The sequence below is a fragment of the Dermacentor variabilis genome, chromosome 8 (genome assembly GCF_050947875.1).
Source record: "Dermacentor variabilis isolate Ectoservices chromosome 8, ASM5094787v1, whole genome shotgun sequence".
NCBI lineage: Eukaryota > Metazoa > Arthropoda > Arachnida > Ixodida > Ixodidae > Dermacentor > Dermacentor variabilis.
In genome coordinates this window covers 68,580,809-68,602,071 of record NC_134575.1, presented here as the reverse complement: position 1 = coordinate 68,602,071, position 21,263 = coordinate 68,580,809, and the positions used below count along the sequence as shown (strand labels likewise).

Genomic DNA, 21,263 nt, shown 5'->3' with positions numbered 1-21,263 from the left:
AGAAAAGTTTGGAATAGCTTTACGTTATTGCGCCCCAGAGTCTGTATATTCTGCAACAATTGCACACTGATAGTGTCTGCTAAATTTCATGAAACATATTAAAGTACCACACGTCCACACAGTAAATTTTGATATTATATTTCTAGAAACATTCGGTTTGTTTAATCGGAGAGACTTAAGAGCAAGCTCTACGTGGGAGCCATATCTGATGCTACCTTTTCAAGTGAATCCGAAGCCCAGAAATGCTAAGGCGAAAAAATGCCATCCAGATGATTTAAAATAAAATGGGCTGCATCTCATAGAATACATTAGCTTCTAGAGATTTTATTAATCAAAATTTTGATTTAGTAATTGGAAACATATGAAAAATTTTTCGAAAATTCAGTGTCGCTAAAATGGAAGGATGAACTTACAAACCCACAGCTCTTCATCACAAAAATACATTGCATTACATTAATTTCATGTGATAAACTGCACAAAACTGACAAATTTCATACCCTTATGCGTAGGTTACCTGAATCTTTTAGAATGTTTGGAAGAGATTTCCAGCTCGACTAATAATGCGTAAGTCGTATATAAGAAGCTTATAATATGTTATTTTGTCTGTATTAGATTAACGTAAAACGTAGCCATTTGGTTGTCATATCGCTTCATGATATCATAACCTTGTCAACTGCCTTCTCTTGTGCCTTCAGGGCTGCTACCAGACATATTCAATATGTTGCATCGCCAGGACACCTCTGGTTCTTCCCTACTCTCCCGATGATTCTGGAGGAATGTCACTGACCGCCCCTAAATGTCGACGCCGGTCGGTATGCCAAGACATGCCGAGATTACCAGCAACGCAAGACACCACCGCAAAGAACTGTCAGTTTTGCCATGGAACATCAAGCCACTTTGCTGATTGTTGCAGCAGATCGAGGGATACACATTGGTTCTATTTCCCACGTCATGATCGGGCAACAGGTATATCATCGTGCCACCCGATTACATAACATGATTTGGCGAAGCGAAAGCCCTTCCCAAAGTTAGTGCAGCCTAAGCGGCAAAATGCTTCGTCGAGAACACAGTGCTACGACATTGTGCCCCAGAGAACATCATCCGTGACATTAACACGTTTTACACAGAGCTTACCCAAGCAATTCCGCAATATAGCCAGATAATAACGCTTGCACATTAATGATGTTACCGAAAGCCTGAAGAGGGTTATCGTTAACACGTTGTGCCATGTAGGCTGACATCGAAAACAAGACGTGCGCTGCCATTTTTCCATACGCAACCTTGGCTTACAACGCGACCGTGCAAGAAAAAAGGCTGATTACGCCACTCAGGAGGGTTTATGGAAGAAACCCCCCGGACGACATTTGAGGACATGCTTCAACTCATCGCAGACGAAGAGAATCTCCACAACGCAGTCTGCCCTAAATTCGCCACAAAAGCAGGACTACAGGCCCGTCTTTGCATCCAGAACCAGCAAAGAACAGACAAGGGACACTACAATCAGCGCTGATACTACCTGGAGTACTAGCACGGCACCCGTATTTGTGCATGGACCACAATATACCGACATGGACTTAGTGGACTTAGTGGAATCGTCTGCGTGGTGCGTCTTATGCAGGATCTTTGTGGGTGCCCACGCTGACAGAATATAACTAAAGAAAGAAGAGTACTTGGTATGTCTGTAATTTAAAGTCCTGCTCACAGCGCAAAGTACCCTATATTAACAATAAATACCCTTGAGAAGTTTACCTTCAGGCGAACTTTTTTTGGGCGATCCCTCTTACACTTTCCTGACAGTAGCTGAGGGCTGCTGTCTGGCCGAATAGCTTATACGGTAGAGAGCGCTACCATGTTTACTACGCTTGTGTGCGATCTTGCTGGTGACCTTGTTATATACAAAAAGACTCAATGATAAACAAATGATGCCTCAATATCCTATTTGTTGCAAATATCCGTCGTCGGGAGCACAATTATTATTTTAGGCAAACATCTATATGTCTATTCTTTTAATCTATAGCGCTGGCCCATCTACTTCGTTGGTCTTTTGTCAAGACCACTACCGTTTACAGTTGCATTATATCCACTATGGGCACGCTCTAGTCTGCGCGACGACTCTGGATACAATGCAATATGAAAGAAAGCTGATCCTAGAGAGAGTATATTGCGTGGCCACGTAGCTCATAAGGTGCGGGTCGCCGCGTCTTGCAGTCTTCACTCGCTACAAGTTATATCTTAACAGAAACCGCTGTGCATAACAGGTTAATATACATGACATCTAGTGAAATGCCGCCAAATGCTTCGCTTCAAAGACTCTAATGAATTCGGTTCATGCACAAAATAAATCATGAGAACAGTCCGTACTGGTAGTGAACGACTTTGAAATTGAAGTTGCGGAAGGTTTTATAACATTCTATGGCCATTCTTTGATATTCTGTCCTCAAATTGTTACACTAATTACCTGCCAAAAAAGTTTTAGTTTAACACGAACGGCGAAGCACCGATTTCGATAGCAAATTGGTAGATAGCTATACGAAGTACAGATGGTCATCTTATCAGGCGCATTCACTTGTAAAGTTTCGCTTACTAACGAAAATGAGAATGATAGAATGTGTAAACGCGACTGGTGGAGGATATGGAAAAGAACAGACACAGAGAGACAACGCTGTCTCAAGGTGTCGAATTTATTATTCGTCCTCGTTCAGTCGCCCGAACGCATTCTATCACGAACTGAAGCCAACTAGGCCGCCAGAGTTATTTAACTGGATTAAGAAGCGCAGGGTCACGCGCGCACACGTTAAACTAGCTGCGAAAATTCTGAATTGAGGAATCGCTGTAGCAGCAGCAACTGAATTGACCTTCGTGCATCTCTCGCTTCAACGCCAACAAAATGTCGGAAGCACAGCACATACGAAGCTACCGCCACTGCGCACACTCTGTAAACATCGCAAATAGATTAAAGGGCCGTTTGTAGTCCGACGTAACGCACACGCGCGTGCACGCTACGTCACGTCGGCGAAAACGACCCCTCGATAGTCGAGCGCACCGGCGCAGCCAACGTAACCGGCGGCTTCCGGCGCTCCCGGACGGGCGCGGCACCGATATGGCTCCTGAGCCATTCGCGCGTCGGAGTTGGCGGAACTCTCGCACCACAATGCATTGCGCGCGAAAAAAAAGGCGCCAAGCACGAAGGAAGGAAACTAAGGAGAAGCCCTGACGTCACTCTTTGTGAAGCTAAAGTGAAGCCGGAAGTTGGCGTTGCTCATGGCGTTGCTCCGCCTATCGGGCCAGCTCTCCTCTCTTGTTTACATTTCTCGCGAAACCACGCCGCGTTGCGCGCAACCATGCTGCTCGGACCCGTGTGCTCCGCAGCAATACTAAGCAATCGTTAGCGCCTTAGCATGATTCCGCGAAAGAGGGCAACATTTCCCGCGGATATTCCTTCGTGCGTAGCCATTGCCGTGGCGCGGTACATTGCGTACAGCGTTGCATGCGCGTTCATTTCACGATATTTAGTTCCTCCTATCCCACCTGGCCACAGGAACATCCGGTAGAGCACGGTCCAGATAACACAGTGCAACAAAACACGAAGATCAACGCAAACCTGTTCGCATGGCGCCTTTGCCACGGTACGAAACCTACGGAGCAACACGTGTGAGCGCACAGAACCATAACAAAGCCGCCATTGTGGACCGAAAGGCGTGGTCGCTACAGCAAAGAAATAAAAAAAAACAGCTAGAAAGAGGAGAACCTACTAAGTCATTTCCTCCACACTTTTTTCTAGCGCGCGGAGTGGGAACGGCCTCTCCTCAGTTTCCTTCCTCCATGGCGCCAACACAACTCCGCAGACGGCTTTTGCGGACGGCGCGCGACTTGGCGAACCTTCTGCGCATGCTCCGAAGATAGCAGCCGACGGCGTGTTCGAGGAAGTGTAGAAGGGATGGCAGCTCGGCTGGCGCAGCGCAGCCGACGCAGCGTGACTGACCGCGAACGACGATCGCCCGCGCGCCGATAACGTCGGACTATAAACGTGCCTTTAAAGAAGAGACCACGCGGGCTCGCACTTTTGCAATGTGTCAGATTGCTTTCAAGGTACGGCGCCCGCACGGCCTTGCTGCAAGCCGCAGCAGCAGGAGAACAACTCCCCCGCCTTCCTCGCTCGCCCACGTAAGATTGGGCCTGCTGAGCCGCATTCGCTAGCTCATCCTCGCACGCTTTCACTCTTTCACTCCCCACTAAAGCATACGGCGCGCAGCGACAATTTTATCGCCCTTAGAATTTATACGAAGCCTCAAGACGACGGCAACGCCCACAGCAGAAATGCATCTATATTGAAATGTCCATATATAGGCATGGTAAAAAATTTTCCAATGTATGTCAGGTGGCAATATTGCTAGACTTCTGTTAGCAATATTTTCTACTATGTTCTACATCCATACATGCTATACTATGGTGCACTTGTTTGGTGAACTAAAATAAACCAACATCTCAAGAAATTCATTTCACTTGAAGGGCGAGGAAAACACATGATTTTTACACTTCTCAGCGTCTGAAGTAACAGAGTAGATATATTCAATAAATTTAGAAGTTTTAAGGTTCAATGTTCTGCATACCACATACACCAACTTCTGCATACCACATACACACTCCAGAAACATGGGAAGTTGACAAATGCAGCACAACCTACGGTAACCAAATGTTCAGGTACGCAATACCGACCTTGTTAACTGAGTTTGCCAGAGGCACAGATGTGGGTCCTATCTCCTTGAATGAGCTGTGAAGCGTATATGTATGTGCCTTCATTTTTTTCTCGTTTCCTAAAATACTGTCACGTGGCAGTGACTGTGGATGCAGCCAAAGGGAGAAACACGAAACTAGCGTTTTATTGCGCGAACTTTTGCCCTCAAAGACAGGCTACACTCAAAGGACGGCGACAGCGACGAACACAGTCGGCGATCGCTGAAAATCTGATCAACGGGTCAAGCGCGTCGACTTCTATATATCAATCATCGAATGTTCCAGACTAATCGCTGGGACCCGCGCACCTTGCACAAAGTTCTACATTATCAGTGTCGCGCACACATGCAATCAGATTACACAAGGTTCGGTCACAGACAGTGGATGGTACGGTGGCTCGATACCAGCGCCGCCGTTCAGGGTGGAGACAACCTCAACGGCGCCGCCATATTGAAGCACACAGGATCGGCTGCGCTAGCGTTCGTAACGGCGCCGTTCATGCTCTCGGCGCGCTTCGAGTGCTTTAATTTGAACAATATTTTTATCAATATTGCACTGCGCATCTTTTTACTCATAATAGCCGTTTTAACATCCGAGGGTCTAAGACGTAATTGTACGAAATAATTTTAGGGCCCCGAGTGGTCGAGGTTGAACAATTAGTGTGCCGTCAGTTGACTATCATTTTAAACAGGCTATCATTTTAAAGATCCGTTGCCCAGCAGGTACTACCGCTCCGTGCGAGTGGAAGAAATTGTTTTTTTTTCTACGTGGTTTTTGGTTTTTAAATTCCTGCGCTATGATAACAGCCGCGAGTCATCAGCCGCTCGCGCGCGGCGGTTGGTTTCGCTTCGGTCGCGCGAGCTGTTTCCGTTTGTTTTGCTCGCAAAGACAACCTGTCTGCTTGTTAATCTTTCAAAGTGTAACTGCGAGTTCCTCGCCTGTTTATTGCCCACAGGGGTGCAATCACATCTGTTTACAGGCTGGCGCTGGTACATACAAACGATGCCGCGTTTACCAACGTTGCCACTGCGCCTGCGTTTTCTTTCACGAGGCCCATGAAAACTGATTGCACCTCATTGGCGGTAGGATAAACCACTACTGCGAGGTTTCCACTCGTTTTATTTTTCTGACAGGCGCACAACCACCGAGCGTTCTTGCGTGCGCTCATATGCAGGCTTCGCTTGCGCTCTTAACATGGACACCGGTTGTTCTGCTATGATTCCTCCGTTTGTGAAGCGCATTTCTGCGTATATTTTTCATTGTATTTATTTTATTCATGCCCATCTGTACTCAGATATAAATCATGCTTGTACACCTACACAAAAAAGGGTGAATTTTAGGTCATTAGATAACTGCAGTAATTCTTTCCTAACAATTTTAAATCCGAAAGAAAAGTAGCAGACTGAAAATTTATGCTTTGTGAAAAACAATCGACCAGAAAAGGTTTAGTAAAAAGCTCTAGTTTTGACGCTGCCTGTGCATGCAATTCCCATTTTGCCTGCAAAATTGGGTGGGGATGGGCTAGGATGTTGAAAATAACTGCTCCCTAAAGGTTGAGCTTCTAGTGCTGCAGAACAATAGGTAACCTAGCTTGTCAACCTCCCCCCTTGCAGACAGCAAAGGCAACAAAACAAAAAAAAACAGTGCAAATTAATTATTTAATGTCAAGTGCAGTCGACCATGAAAAAACGCAAACTACAATACAAGTAAGCAAGACAGAGGGACAGATAAGTGGGGTATGTACAGGAGGGTTTAACCTTAAAAGGAAAGCATAAAAACAAAGCATGGAAAAAAATGCAAATTTCCACATAAGCGAGCAAGACATAGGGGCAAAAAGTTGCTACGTGCACTGTGGTGTTACCTTTGCAACAAACATGAAAACAAAGCATGAAGAAAGATGCAAACTACAAAATAAGCCAGCAAGTCAGTGGTAAAAAAGCAGCTATTTACGGAGTGGCGTAAGATTTGAAGGAAGGTACTCTACGGCAATTTACGCCAGCCACAGTCTTGCTGCCATAACCGTCGTCTGAATCATCAGGCTCGTTCAGCCAGCGGAGGTAGATACGCAGTCGCATGACAACAAAACGGCGCATCAGTTTTCTCATAACGCTTGGGTGGTCAGCGCATTCACTAGGTGGCAGAGAAACTGATCGCTCAATAAGGCTCGTCAATGTATTGATTGGGTGATCAAAATAACAAACGTCATTTTCCTGTGAAAATTTCTTAAAGACACATTCACAGGACGAAACAAAGCGCAGTACCGTATGGCTTACATACACCAAATTTCTAGAACCTTGATTGTACTCCTTGAGCTGCACAAGAGCATGCTCATCGGACGCCTCATCAGCAATCAGGGTCTCAGTACAGGTGGAGCATGGTTTGTTTGTAGATATAAAAGACTTCACTAAATACCCTGCCAAGTGAGCAATCATGTCATTTTCTACAAGAGACAATGGCTCGCCCTCTGTGCATTCATCATCGTACGAGGGTTCTTGAAATTCTTTCTGCACTTCTTCAATCTCTGCAGAGAAGAAATCCACTAAGTAGTTGCTGTCGTCAGCTTCATAACCAGAGTTCTTAGGTACCTTGAGGAACTGGCTAACTGACACAATTCTGAGCGCATTCTTGACATCATATCCACTGGGCACAGGAGAAATTATCCTGATGACCGAAAACAAGTTCTCCAGGCAATCTTGGGCCAATCGTCCTGTCAAGAAGAATGCATAGCCACATTTCTTTAGCAGAAATTCACGCAGTTGAAGCACTACAGCAGTGGACATTAGCACCCCTGCCTGGCATGGCTTCCAGACCTTTTTGATGCCAATGCCTAAGCTCTCAATGACTTCAACAGCGAGTTTCAGCGTTGCAATAGCCTCTTCATATTTGCTTTCATTTGATAAGCTCAGAGCAACAACAGGGTGCCGTGCAGTCATGATTGTGTACCACTTGAAAATTACTTCACAAAATCAGGCTGTTGTTTGAGCCTCAGGCGGCAGCTTCATAAGCTCTACAACGTACCTTATAGCTGCAGGTGCTTCCCGGAATAACTGAACAGCTACCCCTACCATCATCTTTGTGAAGTGGCCGTTGGAAATGTGCACGGTACTCAGGTTAGGTGCCACCTTCAGTTGTTCTGAGTCCATCTTTAGGACTGCTTCTATGTACTCAATCGACACGTCACTGCTGCGTAAATTGTACTTTGCCACTATTTCTTCACTAAGTTTCATGGGATCTTTTCGCACGATGTGCCCTCTAATATTTTTTAGTGCATGTGAAGGATCCGGCATAAAAATCAATGACATAGAATTGTCACATGGGTGGGGAACAGTACATCTAGTGACAGAGTAGCGGGAGCTTGACAGGTTTAAGCTCCGCCACATAGCATGGTTGGAGCTCCCCATGTCGCATGTCACGTACAGCACACGCAAAGAAATGTTTGCACAAAGGTTGAGTAAAAGGACGACAAGGTCTCTCAGCTTCTCTCCATTGACAAAAGCACCTGTGTAGTGATAAGCAATCCCCTGCTTCCAGCGGGTGTTTAGGCCCCCAACCATAAAGACGACTACATGGTTTGCTGCTCGGTCGGTTTCAGGGAGCGTCACCTGGCCAAGGAAGCCGTCACCACTGCGGTCTAGCTCGACACCCTTGCGAATCTCCATTTCATCGAGAAATATGACGCAGTCTTTTTCAATGTTTGACATTGTGGCCACTTTCACTTTCATCATATTTACTATAGCAATCAAAACGCCGGGCTTAAATGACAGGTGCTGCAGTCGTCTGCAAAGTGTTCTTCGTGAGGGAAGAGGATTGCCCTGTTCTAAAAGTAAGTCGTAGCCTGCAGAGACACAAGCAAATTTGAGTTGCAGCGCTTTCTTTATGGTTTCTGCACTCCATGCACTGCCTTTCCGGCTCTTTCTCTTCAAGGCAGCCTTCTGGTCCTCGTTCGAGAAATCCAGATTTTTGGTCAGCGTTGAGAGGTATTTTTCTAACCGCTTTGTTTTCCTGGCAGTAGTCTTTAACTTCTTTTTTGATGTCGACAAGTTTTCTTGCAAATCAGTGTTTTTCTTTTTCGCATCTTGCAGAGCCTTTCGTAGCTCACATACAGAGAGCGAGAAAATATCTTCATTGCTCTCATGCTCGACTGCATTTTCTTCGAAAGAAGAGGTACTATCTCGACTCAGTTCTGCGGAGTCTTCTTGGTCAGCGTCTGTAGCAAGTGTTGAGGAGGACTTGGTGCCTTCCTCGCCAGCAGGTCCACATTCGCCAGTCCATCTCATAGGGAGTTTCCTTCGTTTAGGTTGAGCTCAATAATAAAAATAAAAAAGACATGTCTCAATGCTTATTGAAATAACTGCAAATCGCGGAAATAATACGCTCCACTACAATTATTACTCACGCCTAAGTCGAACAGCGTGGGCAGAGCTGCAGACTTTAAAAGGCGGCGTCCATCCTGCCGATTTTTCTCAAACTGGTCCTCTTCCAAGTGGAGCTAAAAATATATATAAAACACCAAATGTGATTATTCACGTTTGTTTGGGCTGATACAAAAGTACTTGCAAAAAATAACCAGTTATTTAAGGTGCTTAACAGAAAATGTTCATAAAAAATGTTGCTGTATTACTGAACCTCGCACGTTTCCAAACAACGCGCAGGCTACGACGGACGCCCAGCCAGAAAGCTCAGGAAAAATTTGACCCATAATGTGCGTTAGCTGCACGTTTACATGAGTACATCCTGCTTAGGTATTTAGCTCCGTCACGGAATATAAACCACGATCGGGAACGAACATGCAGCGATAAGGTCTGCTTACGAACAGCTTAGTGCAAATATGTCCGCGATCATAACATCGGCTACGTCGCTTTCGAATAGCACCGATGCAATTATATACCAATAAAAAAATCCTGTATGCACTTTGACATGAGAGCCGCAATTATTTATTGAGATCTCAAACAAAACCGCAGGGCTTCGAGTGGAACCAGCACAACAGCCGCACTCTCCAGATGAAGCTGTGTGTGCCTTCAGTAGCAAATAACGAGCACTTAACTTTTGGTTCGTCTATTTTCGCTTAACGTAAAAGTAACTCTGCTTTCTAAACAATAGCGACGCGAACTTTGCAAAGGAGACGCCAGTGCTTTCTGTGAAAATATAAAACAGGTGTGCGACGTTACGATTTCTTGCTAGTGTTAAATATTCCGCGAATCAAAATCACCCTCGTCCGACTCTATAATCAGGGCACAACTTGCGTAGAAAAGCTAAGTTCAAAACGAAAAACACGCTCCTGCCCGTAAGTACGTATGCGCGTACCTATACGCTGCCTATGCAACAGCGGCGTACACGAGTTTGCTTTAATTGCAAAATACGGATCAATAAGACTTAACTGTTTTGCAACTCACCTCGCAAATATGAGCTGTCGGTTGCGTTCCACCGATCCCGCTTTACTTGAGCTTCCCATTTCTTTCTTCGCTCCGAGTCCCGGGGGAAGCGAAAACAACGCAGGCCTTTACGTGTTGACCCGGAGAACATTGGCACACAACAGCCCGTCATGATGGCTCAGTGGACTTGACAATCTTGTCAGTCATACAGTCGAACACTGTTAAACAAGTTGAACCACCAGCGAGTGCCTCGAACAACGCAAGCTCAGCTGTTAGCACCGATCAACTGCGACCACTCTACACGCCCGCCGCGATTCAATATGGCGTCGCAGCGAGAAAGAGGCGGCGTGGGGGTGGTCAAAGAATGGCACCACCCTGAACGGCGGCGCTGGCATCGAGGCACCCTGGTGGATGGAACCATCGATTACATCCCAGAAACTTCCCACACATGCAAGCGCGTCCTGCGCTGTGCGATAACATTTGTTAAGGGCTGTTTATAGTCCGACGTAACGGCGCACGCTACGTCACTCGGCGAAAACGACCCCTCTATAGTCGGGCGCACCGGCGCAGCCAACGTAACTGGCGGCTTCTGACGCGCCCCGACGGGCCCGGCGCCGATATGGCTCCTGAGCCATTCGTGCGTCGGAGTCGGCAGAACTCTCGCACCAGAATGCCTTGCGCGCGAAGGAAAAGGCTAGAAACATGCCTTAAAGGCACGTTTATAGTCCGACGTTATCTGCGCGCGGGCGATCGTCGTTCGCGGTGAGGCACGCTACGTCGGTTGCGCTGCGCCAACCGAAATACCATCCCTTCTATACTTCAACACGCGCGCCGTCGGCTGCTATCATCGGAGCATGCGCAGAACGTTCGCTAAGTCGCGCGCCGTCCGCAAATGCGGTCTGCGAAGTTGTGTTGGCGGCTTTTTCTTCGCGCGTAATGCATTATGGTGCGAGATTTCCGCCGACTCCGACGCACGAATGGCTCAGGAGCCGTATCGGCGCGGGGCCCGTCGCGGCGCGTCGGAAGCCGCCGGTTACGTTGGCTGCGTCGGTGCGCCCGACTATAGAGGGGTCGTTTTCGCCGACGTGACGTAGCGTACGCACGCGCGTGCGTTACGTCAGGCTATAAACGGCCCTTTAGGTTGTGAAACGTGTCGCCCGATGAAGACAAGTACACGTGTCAATACTCCCCTCTCAAAAAAGCATCGACCCGATGCTGCAAACAAACGTGAGTAATAAAGAAGAGCACTCGTAGCAACGAAAACAACAAGATAAGGAATTTCATCAGCTTCCGTAAAAGGGTTTAAGACGCACCCCGTGGACCACTTCAGATCGCGCGCGGCGCCGCTGTGAATGCGAAATGCCGCCTGGCACGACCTCATAGTCCAGTGCGCCAATACGTCGGATGACCTTGTAGGGTCCGAAATAGCGTCGCAGTACTTTCTCACTGAGTCCTCGTCGGCGTATTGGGGTCCATACCCAAACACGGTCGCCAGGCTGGTACTCGACGAAGCATCGTCAGAGGTTGTAGTGTTGCCTGTCGGTCTTCTGCAGGTTCTTGATCCGCAGGCGGGCTAGCTGTCGGGTGTCTTCGGCGCTCTGCAGATAGGTAGCGACGTCAACATTCTCCTCGTCAGTGACGTGCGGCAGCATGGCGTCGGGCGTCGTCGTCGGCTTCCTGCCGTAAACCAGCTTGAACGGCGTGATCTGTGTTGTTTCTTGCACCGCCGTGTTGTAAGCGAATGTTACGTACGGCAAGATGGCATCCCAGGTCTTGTGTTCGACGTCAACATACATTGCTAGCATGTCGGCGAGGGTCTTATTCAACCGCTCCGTAAGACCATTAGTCTTTGGGTGGTAGGCCATTGTCTTCCTGTATCATTTCTGACAGTATTGCATAATGGCTTGGGTGAGCTCCGCTGTCAGGGCCATTCCTCTGTCGGTGATGAGGACTTCTGGGGCGCTGTGTCGCACCAGGATGTTTTCGACAAAGAATTTTGCCACTTCGGCTCGCTACCTTTCGGCAGTGCTTTAGCTTCAGCGAAGCGGCTGAGCTAGTCCGTCGCAACGACGATCCACTTATTTCCGTTTGTTGATGTCGGTGTCATAATATATGGTGCGCGGGAGTGCGAAGCCGAAACATATGAAGACAGCGCGCCGTGCGGTGGCGAAGAGGATGATCATCATCATCGACACCAATTTGGAAGCGCCGGCAGTGGCGCCTCAAAAAGCGTGGCGCGAGAGTGTGGCCCGTGGCCCCGTGGCGTGAGCAGTGCGCGAGGTTCGGCGGTCGACGGAAAACAGCTTCCTCGCTGGGCGTCTGGCCCATAGGAGCTATCGCCGCCCGCGCCAATACGCCACACCCCAGTCAACGCTGTCGCCCGCTGGTAGGTTACCTCGCCCCGCTCTTCCGCTGGGCACTGGTCCAGGAGAGCTGGCGGTCCTAAACCGGGGCGGTCGAGCGTTCGGGTGAGCGGCCACAGGGCTACCCCGCCAGCTGTGGACGCAACCCGGTGATTGCGGCCCGCCACCTGAGCCCCGCGAGGTGGTCCGACGCGGCCGTCCGACGCGGCCGTCCGACCCGGCCGTCCGACCCGGCGGTCCAACCCGGCCGTCCGACCCGGCTGTCCAACCCGGCTGTCCGACGCGGCTGTCCAACCCGCCCGGCCGACACTGCTGTCCGACCCCGCTGGCCGACATCTGTTCCACGAGGTCTCCGACACGGCGACACGCGCTTCCGCCTGAACTGTAGGCCAATTATAAGTCACCGATATAGAGCTATACCTGCATGTCATCTATGGGGTATTTGGGGAACTGTCATGTGTGTGTGCCGCTATCTGTGTTATGTAAGTCAATACATGTCTGATGTGTGTTTGTGCTTCTGCTCGCTGCGTCTGCCTCTTACTGGAGTGATCCGGCCCCAATAACATAACAGTCGGAAAGGGTCCCAAGAAGTCCATCCCGATCTGCTGGAATGGTGGGCAAGTAGGCTCGATTGGCTGTAGTAATCCGGCTGGCCTTGTCGTTGCTGTCTTGCGTCGCTGACAGTCTCAGCATGTTCTGACATAACGGGTGACGTCGGCGGTCAGGCGTGGCCAATATTACCTTTCCTGTATCCTCGATAGTGTCCGGGAAAATCCGAGGTGCCCAGCGGTCCGATTGTCATGTAGGGCATGCAATACTTCTGGACGCAGTCCTGACGGGACAACAAAAAGGTAGTTGCCGTGAACTGGTGAGAAGTTCTTTACGAGTAGGCTATTTTGAAGCGAGAATGAAGACAATCCTCGCTTAAATGCCCAAGGGACAACTTCGCTGTGCCCTTCCAAATACTGGACGAAGTTTTTCAACTCCAGGTCTGCTCGATGTTGTTAAGCGAATTCTTCCGCGCTTAAAATGCCAAGGAAGGCGTCGTCATCGTCGTCATCTTGCGGCGGCGAGTCTATGGGGGCGCGTGATAGGCAATCGGCATCAGAGTGTTTTCGTTCGGACTTATAGGTTACAGTGATATCATATTCTTGCAGTCTTAGGCTCCACCGCGCCAGCCGTCCTGAAGGATCCTTTAAATTAGCTAGCCAACACAAAGCGTGATGGTCGCTGACGACTTTGAATGGCCTGCCATATAGGTAAGGGCGAAACTTCGCTGTAGCCCAAACGATGGCGAGGCATTCCATTTCGGTTGTAGAATAATTGCCTTCCGCTTTTGACGACGACCGGCTAGCGTAAGCTATCACGTGTTCATGTCCATCTTTTCTCTGGACTACGACGGCACCGAGGCCTAGGCTACTGGCGTCAGTGTGGATTTCGGTATCGGCATGCTCGTCGAAGTGTGCAAGTACGGGCGGCGACTGCATCCGTGATTTGAGTTCTTGAAATGCGTTGGCCTGCGGCGTTTCCCACTTGAACTCGACGTCACATTTAGTTAGGTGTGTAAGCGGCACAGCGACGCGTGAAAAGTCCTTGACAAATAGCCTGTAGCAGGCACACATGCCAAGAAATCTACGCACTGCCTTATTGTCGATGGGCTGCGGGAACTTTGCGATGGCAGCTATCTTCTGCGGGTTGGGGCAGAATCCATACTTGCTGATGACGTGGCCTAGGAACAGCAGCTCATCGTAAGCGAAGCGGCACTTTTCTGGCTTTAGAGTGAGCCGTGAAGACTTGATGGCTTCTAGTACTGTCGCAAACCACCTAAGGTGATCGTGGAAATTTCCTGCGACTTCAAATCTGCCACTTCAATCCTGCTAACACCGTGTCCATGGCTAACAACGTTGCAGGTGCCGAGCACAGTCTGAATGGCATGAGCTTGAGCTCGTAGAGGCCGTCTGGCGTGATGAAGGCGGTCTTTTCGCGATCTCTCTCGTCGACTTCTATTTGCTAGTAGCCAGACTTGAGATCCATCGATGATAAGTATTTTGCGTTGAAGAGCCGATCTAATGCGTCGTCTATCCGTGGTAGGGGGTATACATCCTTCTCTTTTATCTTGTTCAGTCGACAATAATCAACGCAGAAACCTAAAGTTCCATCCTTTTTCTTCACCAAGACAACAGGGATGCCCACGGGCTTTTCGACGGCTGGATGATGTCGTCGCGCAGCATTTCGTCGACTTGTTATCATATAGCTTCGCGTTCTCGCGGCTAAACTCGGTAAGGGCTCTGGCGGAGTGGTCGAGCGCACTCCGCGGTGATCATGCAATGCTTGGCGACTGGTGTTTCTCGAATCCTCGATGACGTCGAAAAGCAGCCTTTGTATCATCGGAGCACACTTCTGAGCTGCTGTTGCTTAATCACCGGGAGACTTGGATTAATGCCGTAGTCTTGTTCGGGAACAATGGTCGCCGGGGTAGATTCGGCAGAATCCGAGAGGACAAACGCATTATTGGTTTCCACAATTTCCTCGATGTACACGACCGTCGTGTACATCGGAAGAGCCGGGCTTCTCATCGGCTCCTGCTATTATGCCAATTAACGCAGTGTTAATTTGCAGTTACCGCGATATAATTGGTATCAAAGTGTGCGCGAAGGTGCGGGGCATCCACCAGTACCAGTTTTGACCAAGCGGTACGTGATTCTCTCGATTTACGAGGACTTTTTCTGTTGCGGTGCGGACTTTTCGCCAGGCCTAACGTACGCCTCCCACGAGTACGGCCACCGGTGGCGACGGGCCCGGCCGCTAGGCCTAACCCGGCGACGAGTACGACCAAGATGGCGTGCGCAATGGAAGTGGCCACGTCAATGGGAGACAACATGGCGTCAGCACCGAGCATCGGCAGTATCGGCGGGCGCACGTGCATTGAAGTTCACGGAGAGGACATTACACCGGAAGAAGCCGAAGGCTGGTCGGCCTCCGGCAAGCGCATCAGGCAGATCATGGTCGGCAAGGAAAACAGTGAGTCCGCCGCCATTACTCACCAGTCTAGACCCAAGACTAGGGCCAGCTTTGCTAAGAGAGTTGCAGCCTCGGTAACGAAAGCGGCGAGGATGCCGACAGACATGCCGAAAGACGACACCAAGATAGTCATGAGGCCACGTGGAGGTCTCAACGTAGCGAGAACTGAGGTTTCAATAATTATGTCGGCAGTCATGACGGCGGCTCGAGTAACGAAGGAAGAAGGCAAAGCAGACACCATCTGCACGAATGCGCAGCAAAACATCATCGTGGTCAGCACCCCGGACGAGAGGCGTGCCACGCTATACTCTAAGGTCAAAGCCCTTAACATTGGAGGCAGGACATACGAAGTCAGCGCTCACCGAACGGCGCCGGACGGCACGGTCAAGGGAGTCATCCGAGGCATAGCCGTAGACGACTCCCCGGAGGAGATAGCCGAAAACATCGTGAACCCGCGCAACCCCCTAGCGGTGGAGGCGCACAGAATCGGCAATACAACCACGGTGATAGTACTCTTCGCAGGACAGAAAGTACCGAACTACGTCAAGTATGGCTCGATATTAGTCAGGTGCAGGCTTTACCGCAAGCACTTTGACGTGTGCAGGCAATGCGGCAAGGTCGGCCATAGAAGAGACGTATGCCCGAATCCCAACACCAGAGTGTGCTTCGGGTGCGGAATCGTGAACCCCAGCGAGGATCACAAACACGAATGCAAGCCCAAGTGCAAGCTCTGCGGGGGACAGCATCCAACGGGCGAGAGGGAATGCAAAAACAAGTACAAGATGCCGTACGTGGTCAAAAAACGGCAATGGGAACGCAAGATGAAAGCCATGCAGCAACAACCGGATCCGGAAAGCTTTCCGCCGCTGCGAGCGCCGTCTGCCGAGAGACCCCGCGGGGAATCGAGGCAGCGCGACAGCAGCCGCACGAGGGACAACAGCAAGGGAGGCAGGAGCGCCAGCTGCCACAGACCGTCGCGGTCGAGGGAGAGAGTCACCTGGGCCGACGCAGTCAAGGCAAACATAGCAGATAAGAGACAACCACCAGCGCAAAACGCCGCGAAGAAGATCCAAGAAGAGAACGGGGTGGTAAAAGCCCTGAGAGACGAGAACGAGATGCTAAAGCGGAGAATCGCCGAACAGGACGCAACCATCAAGGAAATCAACGAGAAGCTAACGGCATTAATTGGGTTGCAGCAACAGCCGCAGCTGCTGCCGAAGCCCGCGCACGAGAGGAAACAAGAAGAGATAACCGAGGACGAACCAGAGGTCGAGGTGGACCCGAGAGCCACGAAAGAGGCGGGACCGGCTCCCAAGAGGAGAGCCATAGAGGGCGCCAAGGAACGAAAGATAATGGAGAGAATCGAAAAACAGGACGACAGACTCGACCGTCTTGAGGCGACCAGCAAGGTAACCAACGAACGCCTCACTACGCTCGCGCAAACAGTTCAGCAGATGACAACGAACATACAGAGCACGATCCAGAACATGATGGCGCAGATGCAAGCACAGCTGCAGGCGCAGATACAGGCACAAATACAAGGCATGGAAGCCCAGATCATCGCCAAACTTCAGCAATCATGGACGGGACAGCACGTACAGCAGCATCCACAGCACCAGTGAGAGACCTCTTGGTCTGGCACTGGAACTGCAACGGCTTTACCGACAAGAGAGCGGTGCTGCAGCAACACTTGCAGCAACTAACGAGGAAACCAGACGTCATAATGATTCAAGAAACACACAGCGAAAAGACGCCGAGATTACCTGGCTACCGGTCGCACGACAGCCCGCCGAGCAAAAGGGACACGTCCAAGGGCAAGGGCAGAGGGGTCTGCACCTTCGTTAGGAAAGGGATCACCTTCATGGAACACGAACTGACCGGCAAAAGCGCCATCGAACACTGCACGGTGGAAGTAATCACGGGCAAGAGGAGGAAGGAGAGCCCTTTCCTGGTGAACGTCTACAGCAATGCGTCCCACGGACAACAGAAATTCAGGGCACTCTTCCACAAAGCGAGTTCAGTCGCGGGGAGCAATACGCTCGTAGTGTGCGGAGACTTTAACGCTCCGAGCCAAGACTGGGGCTACCACAGAACGACGGTCAAGGGGAGAGAGCTCATGCAAGACGCCACTGACGTGGGACTGAACCTTATCACGGATCCGGCCTTTCCCACCAGGATCGGCACATCGGTTACGAGAGACACCACTCCGGACCTTACCTTCTTCAAAACCGACGGAGGATCGAGAGAAGCAAAATGGAGAAACACGGGCCAAGAGCTGGGCAGCGATCACTACATCGTGGAGGTCGTCGTACCGCTAGAACGCCAAGGCAACAGCGGCATAAGGAAGCATCGCATTACGGACTGGGATACCTTTCGAAAGGCGCTACCCGCGGTGCAACTGGACATTACGGACATCGAGCAATGGGCGGCCAACGTCGTTGAGACGATGGAAGGAGCCACCAAAGAGCTGGAGACGGACGAACGGATAGACAAGATGGACAGTCGGCTGGCCCACCTGATAGAAGCCAAGCAGTCCATAAAGGCGAGGTGGCAGAAGCGACGAACCAACCGAAGTCTAAGGAAGAAGATCGCCGAGCTCAACAGGCAGATCGAGGTCCACTGCAGGGTGCTATGCACCCAACAGTGGAACGAGGCCTGCAACGAAGCCGACGGACAGATGCACAAGGGCAAGACGCGGAACATGCTGCGGCACCTCCTCGACGAAACCAAGACCAAGGGCCACCAAGACAACAACCTGGCCAGAATCCTACACAAGGCAATCTGTGAACACGGGGAGGACGAGGTCAAGGGGCGCTTGGACGCCAAGTACCTACCGACCACCCCCACGGAAAGACACCCGGATTACCAAGGCAACGAGAACGAGACGCTAGATCGAGACATCCAGACATGGGAAGTCAGAGTTGCCCTGCAGGATCTCAATGGCAGGTCCGCCGCGGGTCCCGATCGAGTGACCAACAGAGCGCTCAAGAACCTCAACGAAGCGGCCATCGAAACGCTCACGAACTTCTTCAACAAGTGCTGGCAAGAAGGAAGGCTGCCCAAGCAATGGAAAGCAGCCAAGACGATCCTCATCCCCAAGCCTGGCAAGCCGCCCAACATAGAGAACCTCAGGCCGATCTCGCTCACTTCGTGCGTGGGAAAGGTCCTCGAGCACGTTCTCATGACCAGGTGGCAGCGTTACCTGGAAGAATGGGAGCTTTACCCAAATTCCATCATCGGGTTTCGAAAGAAGCTCGGGACGCAAGACGCCATGATCTTACTGAAGAACGAGATCATCGACGATACGACGGGCACCAAGGACAACAGAGCCATACTCGGGCTGGACTTGCAGAGCGCCTTCGATAAAGTGAGGCACTCGGCTATCCTGGCCCAAGTATCCAGACTAAACATGGGCAGAAGGACATACCAGTACATCAAAGACTTCCTGACGGAACGGACCACCGAAATCTGCGCGGGAGACCTGCAGCTCGAAGAGAAGTTGGGCAGCGTCGGAACTCCGCAGGGCTCGGTGATCTCCCCGCTTCTCTTCAACCTCGTGATGATCGGGGTGGCCAACCGGCTAGAAAGAGTAGCGGGAGTCCGGCACACCATCTACGCCGACGACGTTACGCTATGGGTACTGGGAGGAAGCGACGGACACATCGAGACAACGCTGCAAGAAGCGGTCAACGCCATCGAGGAGCAGCTGGGCGGGTCTGGACTCGTTTGCTCTCCGGCCAAGTCAGAACTGCTGGTGATTCCACCGACAGGAGCGGGCAGGAAAAGAAAGAACATGGAAGTCAAGTACGAGCGACCACAGATCACGGTCAAGACAGCGGGAGGACAAGTGATACCGGAGGTCGAGAAGATTAGAGTGCTCGGGCTGCTCATCCAGCGAAATCGAGTCAACGGTGAAACGATCAACAAGCTCGCGGGCAAAGCGGCCGCGGCAATGAGACTCATCAAGAGGGTGTCCAACAGAAGAGCGGGGATGAAGGAGGAGAGCCTGACTAGGCTCGTTCAATCCTTCGCAGTTAGCCACATAACGTACGTGGCCGCCTTCCACAACTGGAGGCCGAGCGAACGTAACAAGATAGACGCCACCATACGCAAGGCGTATAAGGCGGCACTCGGCCTCCTCGGAAGCACGAGCACCGAAAAATTCATGGCGCTGGGAGTCCACAACACGCTGGACGAAATAGCCGAAGCACAGAGAACGGCGCAACTCGAGCGTCTCTCTGAAACAAGAACCGGAAGAAAGATACTGTGGGACCTTGGCCTCGAGCCGAGGGAAGGCGAGCAGCAGAAAGACGTGCTTATACCGGATAGCATCAACAGAAAGCTCAGGGTCTGCCCGATCCCGAGGAACGTGAACCCCGAGCACAACAAGGAGCGGAGGTTGGCGAGGGCCAGGGCTCTTGTGGACCTCCACGCCAGAGAAGAAGGCGCCATCTACGTGGACGCGGCGGAGTATCGAGGGAGCAGCGACGCATACGCGGTGGTGGCTGTCGGGGCATCGACGGGTGCAACGAAGACCGCGGCGAGCGTCCGGACTCGAGAGGCACACCGGGCGGAGGAGGTGGCCATCGCCTTGGCCGTCTCTGACCCCGGATGCACTACAGTGTTGTGTGACTCTAGAACGGCAGTGAAGAACTACGCCAAGGGTAGGGTATGTAGTGAGGCTGCGCGCATACTGCGCAAGGCCGAAGACATCGGACGCAAAAGCGCTGTGGTGATCAAGTGGTTTCCGGCCCACATGGGCAGTGACGTGTCGGAACGCGGGAACGTGAACCACAACGAGACGGCCAACTCGGCCGCACGAGGACTAAGCAACCGCGCGGCTGCAAGCACGGCCGACTCGGAGTGTTGGTCACGGTGCAGTGCCAAGGACAAGATGACCACCTTCAACGAAATAGTGAAGTGGTACAGACTTAACAGACAGACTATGCCGCCACCTCACCCGGGGCTTACCCGGGAGGAGGCAGTGTTATACAGGCAATTACAGACGGGGTCCTCTCACCCCGGTGCTAGCTAAGCACGTGTGTCCGAGCGTGTACGCGAGTGACGTGTGTAGACTGTGCGCTAAGGAGAGAGCCACCGCGGCTCACATCCTTTGGGACTGTAGTAGAAATCCACGAGAAGCCAGTGAGAAGACGACGATCCCGCCGCGGCTAGAGGCTGCAACGAGGACCTATGACCAAGATACACAACTAAAGGCCGTCCAGCAGGTCTCGGCAGCTCTAGAGAGGCAGCGACCTCGCGAAACCAAGGAGAAGGGGGGAGCACCCCTAGGAAGGGGATGGCGGCCCTCTCGGATCCGCGGAAGTAGCGAGGAACCAAGACCTCGAGGAGCACAATGCACGAGACTGACGTAGTGGCCGCGTCGCGGTAAAAGCTTGTCCTCCCTGCGTGGAGGGAGCCTAACCGACTCTGCAGGCATATTTACTAAAGTTGTTCTCTCTCTCTCTCTCTCTCTCTCCTTGTTGATGTGCTTGAACTCCTGACTGAAGTTTGTCAGCAACACTTCAGTTTTCCCTCCATGTAGTCGAGCGATCCCTCTTGCGACGCAAATTTCGCGGTCTAGCAGTAGACGTTGGTCACCCTCGATGACGCCTTCTACGTGGGCAGGTGTTTTGGTGCCGACGGAAATGGCAATGCTGGAGCGAGGTGGGATGCTGACTTGACTTTCGAGCATTCTTAAGGCATGGTGACTACGAGAACTCTCCAGCGGTATCGCTCGATCTTCGGACAGCATTATCGACTTATACTTCAG

At 51.1% G+C, this 21,263-nt stretch overlaps 2 protein-coding genes and 1 pseudogene across 6 annotated transcripts in view; 2 read left to right on the top strand and 1 right to left on the bottom strand.

The window, feature by feature from the left end:
- Positions 1–21,263, bottom strand: part of LOC142591083 (japanin-like-RS) — a 133,725-nt gene that overhangs the window by 104,221 nt on the left and 8,241 nt on the right. The window lies entirely within an intron of this gene.
- On the top strand, positions 15,307–17,112 carry LOC142590751 (uncharacterized). The gene has a single exon (XM_075703179.1). The coding sequence runs from the start codon at positions 15,307–15,309 to the stop codon at positions 17,110–17,112; it is 1,806 nt and encodes a 601-aa protein (XP_075559294.1).
- On the top strand, positions 17,875–20,956 carry LOC142591082 (uncharacterized; annotated as a pseudogene).

What these genes read in the sequence shown, in the direction of transcription:
- LOC142590751 (XM_075703179.1), top strand. Translation starts at nt 15,307, where the DNA reads ATGGCGTGCGCAATGGAAGTGGCCACGTCAATGGGAGACAACATGGCG.